The 10,863-nt window shown below is 33.9% G+C and overlaps 1 protein-coding gene across 1 annotated transcript; it reads right to left on the bottom strand.

Annotated features, from left to right (window-relative positions):
• Nucleotides 1-6,719: 6,719 nt before the first annotated feature.
• LOC137627220 (putative uncharacterized protein DDB_G0283431) lies at nucleotides 6,720-8,570 on the bottom strand. Its single transcript, XM_068358300.1, has 2 exons — nucleotides 8,536-8,570; nucleotides 6,720-7,065 (listed from the first exon to the last, which is right to left on the bottom strand). Exons 1-2 carry the CDS (start codon nucleotides 8,568-8,570, stop codon nucleotides 6,720-6,722), a joined length of 381 nt encoding a protein of 126 aa, XP_068214401.1.
• Between the last annotated feature and the right edge of the window lie 2,293 nt (nucleotides 8,571-10,863).

The raw sequence follows: 10,863 nt of genomic DNA, 5'->3' as shown, positions 1-10,863 counted from the left end.
TAGTTGGGACAAGGTACCTCTGATGCCATCTATTAGCGGTAAAGTAAAACTCGTTACGATGTAAAGGAGGGTACTTAGGGGAGTCCGCGTTATTATGCCTTTCAGAATCCGACAATATTGTTATTCTATGTAGGTTTTACTAACAAAACACGTCATACCATGAAACATATTAATTGTATTGTGGTTTCATAAAAAGGTACTTGAAAATTATATCAAATAACTGAGTAATTACTTGATTGTCTCAATGATTTCATTGCATGTGGCATATCTGGCGACCTCCCCCCCTGACCCCTTAAAGTAATTGAACTAAAGATTGTTTGTTGAGTAAACATTTCTGTGCCATTTATTGCGAAATTTGTAATTTCATAAGAATTTAGTTGTGGCCGAACAACAAGGAACATCAAGTTCACATGCGTCTGTTTTATCGCAATTTTGTGCCCAAATAGCAACAGAAATAAAATAACAAAGATTATAATGATTCAATGATGGTGATAATTAACAATTTGGTACTCTACTGCCATCTGTTGGCCATGAAAAGAAACGATTTGCAGAGCTCTTTAATCCTTACATTCTGAAACCCTAAATAACATCATTTTGGTTCAAAAATAGGAAAAAAAAAAATGCCCTCTTAATTAGCACTAAATATAATTCATACCCGCCACACATATTCATACAGAAGTATCAATCTATAACCCTTTTCCAATTAGATAGAATCATTCACATAAATGGAGTAAGGTACGTGTGCTGCCATCTTCTGACAAGAGGTAGAAACACTTTTGATTCTATCGAAATTTGGAGAACTGTGTGATTACTAAAATCTAATATTGTTTTTATTCTAAATTTTAGGCACTAAGTTATGGTAATCATATTCAAAATATAGATAATATGTATTACAGAAATATAGAGAGCAGATCCCAGCATTCTGAAGGCAAAGATGAAACTGGAACTTGAGCTTAATCAACTGAAACTGAAACTTAAGCTTAATTAGCTGAAACTGAAACTTAAGCTTTTTTCAGCTGAAACTGAAACTTAAACTTAATCAGCTGAAACTGACACTTAAGCTTAATCAGCTGAAACTGAAACTTAAGCTTTTTTAGCTGACACTGGAAATTGAGCTTCATCATCTGAAACTGGGAACCGACTTCCAAAGCAACTCTGAACAAGTTGAATATTAACATGATTTTTCATGAAAAGGTATTTGTAATTTGTGTACATGTATGTTGCAACATAAAAAAAAAATATATTAATTGAATTATTTGAAAATTCTGTTCAATTGTAGGCCATAGATACGTTTTATTTGGTGGAGGATTCTTATATCTCATGATAATAGGAAAAGTTTTTATTTAATATTCATGATTTTTGTGATGTTAATTGTTGAAGATATATTTTCTGTAAATTTAGTGCATACTTCTTACAATTTTTATTAATTTAATATTGCCACTCTGATTGGCATGATTACTTCAAGTAAGTAAATAAAAAAGATAGGAGGAAGAGGAATTCTATATTTTAGAAGAATTGCTCCTTATCGATTATTTAGTTTCCTTTCGAATTAATACTATATTCATAAGCGAGTAATATTTTACTATAATACGAATTTTTTTCCAATTTCCACTAAGCCAACACCTAACAAGCAATGTCTAATTTTTTCGCTCCCCTACTCAAACTCCCAAAAGCATAAAAGGGCGGGGAGAGAGAGAGAGGGGGGGGGGGCCAGAACTAGAGAGATACCTAATGAAATTTGTAATGTTAATGCAATTCAGTCTGATATTACCTCCAAGGATACTGACTTCCTTTACGTCCGCGCCCTCGCTCCCCTTGGCTGTGTCTTCTTCCTCCTCTTGTTTTTTCCTCCCCCCCCCCTGCAACCGAGACGTCTGTTCCCTTCGGAAATAATTTTTTATCTCTTTCATTGAGCGGCAGAATTCAATTCCATCCAGCCTATTGAATCCCCCAACAATGTAACGACGAGTCCTCTCATTCATTCGGCAACCTAGTTACTGGTATCGCCTTATGAAAGAAAACGTCAACACTCCTTTTGCGCCCGTTTTCTGTGACATGCGTCAAGGGGGGAATTCCCTAGAGACCGGATACATTTATTTCTCTCTCTCTCTCGCTCTCTCTCTCTCACGCTAAAAAGCCTCCCCTGTCTTTTATTGGCCTCTCCTTTTTCCTTTCCTCTCTCCGCTAACTTCATTATCTTCATTTCTACGGCTGAGATTTTTTTTAAGGGGGGAGGGGGTGTTGCTGCTGCTTCTCCTAGGATTGGATACTTATGCTACTGTTTGTTCTTCTTTAATGTTCTAGTTATTTTCTGATTGCTTATAGGCAGGAATATGGGACACGGTGAATTCACTTACACACAATTGACTGGTTTAAAAGTTAGATTAATAATCAAGGTATGTGTTCACTAGCCTTTAGCGATGTGATATATATATATATATATATATATATATATATATATATATATATATATATATATATATATATGGAATGATTTAGAATGACTGGATGAATAATATCTGTATCTTGGATGCTACAGTGAGCCGGAAATAGGGGCATGGCACGTCCTTAGGGATATAGGATGATATATATATATATATATATATATATATATATATATATATATATATATATATATATGTATATATATATGTATATATATATATATATATATATATATATATATTTATTTGATATACGTATATATATGTAAATACATATATATAAATGTATATATATATATATATATATATATATATATATATGTATATACATATATATACAAATATATGTATATATATATATATATATATATATATATATATATATATATATATACATATATATATATATATATATATATATATATATATATATATATATATATATATATATATATATATATATGTGTGTGTGTGTGTGTGTGTGTGTGTGTGTATATATAGATATAGATATACATATATATATAAAGATATAGATATAGATATAGCTATAAATATATATATTTATATATATATATATATATATATATATATATATATATATATATATATATATATATATATATATAAACGCCAAACCGCAGGTAACAACAACAACAACAACAAAAATAATAATAATAATAATAATTATAATAATAATAATAATGTCTCGAGATGACACCAGGCCGGGAGGGAAAGGGGAAACAAATAATTGATCAAGCGCTTTGATGTTACTATTAGACCTCATAACACGAAAGCGCTTGGTCAGTTCTTCGTTTTCTTTTCCTCAAACAAGTCCCCTCTCCTTATTTTGTCACCAACCCTGATCGACTGGCCATGCACAAGGATAAATAATTTGGTTGTACAGATGCAATTGTTTTTTTTTTTTTCTTCGGTTTTACTCTTGAGTGTACGAAAACAATTTAAGCTCATAGCTGGTTCAAATGCGAAGACAAATATTCGATTTTATTTTTCATTTTGTTATTATTATACGAAACAAGACTTTTCCTTCTTCTAATAATGCGTTTTTACGCCTTTTTGTATGGGGTAAGCACAGCGGCCTTTTTGAAGGACTTTGCTTTGGCTTTGGGGTAGACTGTAGTCCCGAACGGCTGCCCTGCCTGACATCGCTTAGACCCCAGTGGGGTATGTTCATGAGTTGTACCTGTCACCAGTGTCCTTCCTCCCAGCAGCAAGGAGTTCTGATGCGGTTAGCTCGATATTTCTAGACGTGTGAGGTGTCTGTTACTTTTTTAGAAAGTGTTACAGTGACTTTGTTTGTGTGTGTACTATTCTGTAACACCCATTTGCTTTAAGCAAACTTATCCGTCGATTACATACATAATCCTGAGTTTTCTTCATGGATAGCAAAGTTACAGCCTCTCTGACAAGTCGGCTACGGATTTGAACCTGTGCCATAGAATTCTGTAAAATGCTTCAAATACAAATCCAGCTGCGACCAGACTGTGGAATCGTTGGAACTTCAGAAGTTCAAAGTTGGTGCGAATTTCTTTCTGTGTTGAACAGACTGACTTACGTCTCTCTTCATAGTTTATATGTTACAGATCTACTTTAACGTTGTTGCTCTTCTTAAGGCATTAGTATTCTTAATTCATTACTTCTCATATAGGTTAAATATTTCCTCATTTGAGTTATTTCCTTTCCTCACAGGGCTATTTTTCTCTGTTAGAGCCATTGGAATTATAGTATCCTGCTTTTCTAACTACTACTACTACTACTACTACTACTACTAATAATAATAATAATAATAATAATAACTAACAATAACAATAACAATAATAATGATGATGATGATGATAATAATAAGTTATTGATCAGCAAGCACAACACCACGCAAACATTTTTCCTCATTATTTTCAAAGAGGGTCTCAACTTTATAAAAAAAAAAAAAAAAAAAAAAAAAAAAAAAAAAAAAAAAAAAACATTTTGCAGGATGAGTTAATGATACTGATAGTCTCAGGCGTAAAATTTCCCACTAATAAGATAGTTTGTTGCTCTTTATGACTTACGGCTCATTGGGATCCTAAACGGCATAGGATTTTAATAACGATGTTATAGGGTTATAAATATATCATGTCCTAAGGCCCCTACACACGATCAATTTTTTCGTCAATTAATTGATATCAATTTATTGACGACAATGATATTGTAGGAAATCACCGTGCCTACACACGGTCAATGATTTTACTTCAATTTTCAGTTTGATTCACAACTTTGAGATGAAAGCATCTGTGTGATTACGATGACGACTCTTTCACTGCTGGGAAAACACTGAATTATTGATCAATATATTAATGCTTTGCCCACACACGATCAATTTTATTGAAGACCCATCAATAAATATCAAAGGATCTTTGATCTCTCAATGAATTGATTCAATGACATTGTTTCAATTATATTGATATCAATGTCCCCTACACACGGTCAATTTCTCCATCAATTCATTGACGTCAATAAAATGATATCAATTAATTGACGAACAAATTAATCGTGTGTAGGGGCCTTTAGGGTACATCGTTGACCCTGAGGGAGTTGCATGAGCGAGTGCTCTGTCTTAAAATGCTATTCGTTTAATATAGAATTGTTCTTTTTTACCTTAACGATTTTCATTTCTTAGTCTTCTAGTGCATATTTTTCAGAATGTTAATAGTCTCTCTCTCTCTCTCTCTCTCTCTCTCTCTCTCTCTCTCTCTCTCTCTCTCTCTCTGGAAAATAGAAAGTGGTGAGATATTCTTAATCGTTTTTCTATCATGCAATTCCATTCCTTTCTCAGACTAATAAAAGTTTCTCTCTCTCTCTCTCTCTCTCTCTGAAAAATGGAAAGTGATGAGACATTCTTAAGCATTTTACTAACTTACAATTCTATTCGTTTGTTAATCTTCTAGTGCATATTTTTCAGACTAATAAAAGTCTCTCTCTCTCTCTCTCTCTCTCTCTCTCTCTCTCTCTCTCTCTCTCTCTCTCTCTCTCTCTGAAAAATAGAAAGTGGTGAGACATTCTTAAGCGTTATTTTAACTAACAATCCCAATCATTTGTCAGTCTTCTAGTTCCCATTTCTCAGACTAATAAAAGTCTCTCTCTCTCTCTCTCTCTCTCTCTCTCTCTCTCTCTCTCTCTCTCTCTCTCTCTCTCTCTCTCTCTCTCTGAAAAATAGAAAGTGGTGAGACATTTTTAAGCATTATCCTAACTTACAATTCCAATCATTCGTTCGTCTTCTAGTGCATATTTCTCTGAGTAATAAAAGTCCCTCTCTCTCTCTCTCTCTCTCTCTCTCTCTCTCTCTCTCTCTCTCTCTCTCTCTCTCTCTCTCTGAAAAAGAGAAACTGGTGATACATCCTTTCTTAAGTATTATGGAAATTTAATCTATATCTCATTTCCCCAAGAAGAATTTATTTCATTATTTCATAAGCATTTTGTGTTAGAAATTGTGAAAGATATTTTTTAGAATGGTATCACTGAAGAAAGAAACTATCCTTTGACTCTGACCAATTCTGTTCAAATTATATTTTACTTGAAATTTTTTCATGAAAGGTTTCTAGTTATTTTCATACACATTCCTAGAAAATTACTGGGACTGGAACTATGATAAACCAACACTGATTTCGTTCAAGATTTTGTTAGCTTGAAAAGCCTGTAATAAGTTTTTTTTATAGTTTATATAGCAATTATTTGTTATGATGTTGCTACTGTTTTTTATATATTTTACTTTAATTGTTCATTGTTTCTCATATCGTTTATTTATTTCCTTATTTCCTTCCCTCACTGGGCTACTTTGAGCTCTTGGAGCCCTTGGGCTTATAGCATCTTGCTTTTCAAACTACAGCTGTAGCTTTGCTAATAATAATAATGATAATAATAATAATAATAATAATAATAATAATAATAATAATCACTGTAGCCTAGTGAGTTATCTGAAGTTTTACTTTAAAGTGTAAACTTTCTGCTTGGTAAAGTCTTCCGTCTTTAATGTGATGATAGTAAATCCCACCATAAAACTTCCACGCTTACCAGGAGGGAAAAAAAAAGGTGTTATCTCTTGAATACGTGATCGTAAAACACGAGATATGCAAAGAGGAAACGTCAGTGTAAGGAGTACGACTTCTTTGGATACTTACCCTGAAAACGTTGTAACTGTGTATATGGGCGGAGCAATGGCACTGTAGCTCATTTCGCTAATCTTATTCGAGGTAAACTTTAGGGCGATCATCTAAGATTACCTTATCGGGACGTTATGTCATCATAGTCGTCATCGTCGTCGCCGTCGTCGTCGTCCTCGTTGCTGTCGCGGGCGTTGTCAAAGACTTCATCGTCGTCGTTGTCATTGTCGTCGCTGTCGCTGCCATCGTCGTCGTTATCGTTGTCGTCGTCGTCATCGTTGTCGCTGCCGTCGTCGTCGTTATCGTTGTCGTTGTCGTCATCGTTGTCGCTGCCGTCGTCGTCGTTATTGTTGTCGTTGTCGTCATCGTTGTCGCTGCCATCGTCGTCGTTATCGTTGTCGTCGTCGTCATCGTTGTCGCTGCCGTCGTCATCGTTATCGTTGTTGTCGTCGTTGTTGTCGTTGTCACTGCCGTCGTCGTTATCATTAACGTCATTGTAGTCGTAATCGTTGTTGTCGAGAGAAGTAATGAGCAATTAAAATAAGATATTTTAAGAATAGTAATAACATTAAAATAAATCTTCCATATATAAAATTTGAAAAGTTAAAAAGAAAGCAAGAGGACGAGAAATAAGATTGAATAGTGTCCCCGAGTGTACCCTAAGCAAGAGAACTCTACTCCAAGACAATGGAAAACCATTGTAATGAAACAACGAAAGAAGCTTTAAGAAAAGTTTGTTCGATAACTTGCTTGTATTATAAGAGTTTACTTAATCTTTATGTCTATTATTAGATTTAATGCGAGGTCAATCTAGCTTCCTTCGAAAGCATACGCATCAGAAATAGACTATTAATTTATAAAAAGTATAGATTTTGTAAAATATATTTGAAAATGAACAAATAATGACTTTAAAATTTAAGACCAACAAGTATTTGAAGTATAAGCTGACAATTGACCTAAAACACGATAATCTTAAATATTTTAATTCTTGTGACAAATTAACTAGGTAAGTTCAAAGCACAAAGAGTCAGTTCAATTTCAGCTACCTAATTAAGCGTGATATAATTTTTACTTAAAGAATATCAAAACAATTATGATTTACAAAAAGTTGCGTCAGTGTTATTATCATATTTGTTAAAACGTGATGATTTTCGCGATCATGAAAAGATATTTTTTTTTTTTATTCTTTGGATAAATTATTAATAAACTTCAATAATCTTCCCAAATTGTAATTGGTAATCAAAAAGTTTTTTTTTTTTTCTCGAGCAAACATTTTCAAACAATGGCTCAAATACAGGAAAAGCTGTTCAAAATCCTGCACAGCGATTAATGAAAGACACAGGCGTTTTATCATTTGAAAAATAAACGAAAATAAAGGATATTTTCTTATGATACTTTTTCTCTTGCGGAAGGATATTAGAATATTTTTATAATGATTCACTGCCAAGAGGGTTGTGTCGTGGGTAAGACAATAATATCAACATACAGTATGAATAAAGGCTAATTCACACTGCACAGTCACGTCACAATCACGTCACGTCACGTCACCGTTCTGTCAACCGTGCTATGTATTCACACTATTCATCACGTCATGCCTCATCACGTCACGTCATCTTTCCGTCAACCATGCTTCACGTCACGCCTCATCACGTCACGTCACCGTTCCGTCAACTGTGCTATGTATTCACACTATTCATCACATCACGCCTCATCACATCACGTCACTGTTGCGTCAACCGTGCTATGTATTCACACTATTCATTACGTCAAGCCTCATCACATCACATCACCGTTCCGTCAACCATGCTGTGTATTCACAATATTCATCACGTCACGCCTCCTCACATCACGTCACTGTTGCGTCAACCGTGCTATGTATTCACACTATTCATTACGTCAAGCCTCATCACATCACATCACTGTTGCGTCAACCGTACTGTGTATTCACAATATTCATCACGTCACGCCTCATCATGTTACGTCACCTTTCTGTAAACCGAGCTATGTATCCTCACTATTCATCTCATCACGTCATGTCACCTTTCTGTAAACCGAGCTATGTATTCTCACTATTCATCACGTCACGCCTCATCACGTCATGTCACCTTTCCGTCATCCGTGCTATGTATTCACACTATTCATCACGTCCCGCCTCATCATTTCACGTCACCGTTACGTCAACCGTGCTGTGTATTCACACTGTTCATCACATCACGCCTCATCACGTTACGTCACCTTTCCGTCAACCGTGCTATGTATTCACACTAGTCCTCATGTCACGCCTCATCACGTCACGTCACCTTTCTGTAAACCAAGCTATGTATTCTGACGATTCATCACGTCACGCCTCATCACGTCATGTCACCTTTCAGTCAATCGTGCTATGTATTCACACAATTCATCACGTCCCGCCTCATCACGTCACGTCACGTCACCATTCCGTCAACCATGCAATGTATTCACACAATTCATCACGTCACCGTCTCATCACGTCTCGTCACGTCACAGTTCCGTTAACCGTGCTATGTATTAACATTATTTATCATGTCACAACAATATAAAAATATATTTTCAACATTGAAACATTTAATACCTTTACCATCTTTAAGTTTTTTTGTTTCTTTTTTTACTATCACAAGAGAGATTTTTGTACTTGCTATATTTCTAAGGACAGGCGCTATTTATTCAGAGAATTATGACGTACCACTGAGAGAGAGAGAGAGAGAGAGAGAGAGAGAGAGAGAGAGAGAGAGAGAGGGAGAGAGAGAGAGATTTTACTTTGCAAGCTTTATTCTTTTTTACAATAAACAAGCATTATGCGGTGTGAAATGTTGAATGCTTTAGAACGAACATGATAAAATGACTCTGAAGAAACTGTAGCGAGTAGGGCTCCCCTAATACATAGGACCAGTAGGATAACTCAGACGCTTCCTAGACTTTTGTGTGTATGTAAGTTCGTTCTCCAAGAAAATGGGTGTGGCATGCATCATAATTATAACTAATAGGAATTTATTTATAGTTTATCATTAATGCACATTGAGTCAATTGTTTAGGATTAGAAACCTTGATCCCATAAATACCTGATGAAAGCAGGGATGGTAAAACCCAGTAATTAGTTCCATTGTTATTATTATTATTATTATTATTATTATTATTATCATTTATTATTATTATTATTATTATTATTATTATTATTATTATTAATATTACTATTACTAGCTAAGCTAAAAACCTAGTTAGAAAAGCAAGATGCTAGAAGCCATAGGGATTCAACAGGGAAAAATAGCCCAGTGTGTAAAGGAAATAAGGAAATAAATAAACGGTATGAGAAATAATGAACAATTGAAATAAAATATCTTGAAAACAGTAACAAAATCAATACAGATATTTCATATGTAGACTATAAAAAGACTTATGTCAGCCTGTTCAACATAAAAACATTTGCTGCAAGTTTGTACTTTGAAGTTCTACAGATTCAACTACCCGATTAAGAAGATCATTCCATAACTTGGTCACAGCTGGAATAAAACTTCTAGAATACTGTTTACTATTGAGCCTCGTGTTGGAGAAGTTTTCTAAAGGTAAACAGATAGCCAATGGTGAATAAATATATATATGACGTTGTGAGTGTGTGACCATAAGAATGTTCACATGTTTATATGTTGAACAATCTTCCATAAGTCTTTTCATAGTATCTATATGAAATATCTGTTTCAATGCTGTTACTGGTTTTTAAATATTATATTCTAATTGTTTATTACTTCTCGTATCGTTTATTTATTTCTTTATTTCCTTTTCTCACTGGGCTATTTTCCTTGTTGGAGACCATGGGCTTTTAGCATCCTGCTTTTCCAACTAGGGTTGTAACTTAGCTAGTTGTAATTATAATAATAATAATAATAATAATAATAATAATAATAATAATGATAATAATAACAATAACAATGATAATAATAATCATAATAATAATAATAATAATAATGATAATAATGATATTAATAATAATAATAATATTATTATTATTATTATTATTATTATTATTATTATTATTATTATTATTATTGTGTGTCCTACAGTGTATATTTTCCCCCCAAACAAATCCATCAAAGCATCGGCAAATTGCTTTCATCTCTCCTCCACCAGATGGAATACCTTGGAAGCCAGAACCTTCTTGAGAGGACGACCATTAACAACGGTACTTACACCTCCAAAGGAAACAGAGGCGAAACCCATCTGCGTGTTTGAGAGTTAAATAATTGTCCTGG

Source organism: Palaemon carinicauda, chromosome 35 (genome assembly GCF_036898095.1).
Source record: "Palaemon carinicauda isolate YSFRI2023 chromosome 35, ASM3689809v2, whole genome shotgun sequence".
NCBI classification, from domain to species: domain Eukaryota; kingdom Metazoa; phylum Arthropoda; class Malacostraca; order Decapoda; family Palaemonidae; genus Palaemon; species Palaemon carinicauda.
The sequence above is the reverse complement of the archived record's forward strand: the minus strand, read 5'-3'. Positions and strand labels throughout refer to the sequence as shown.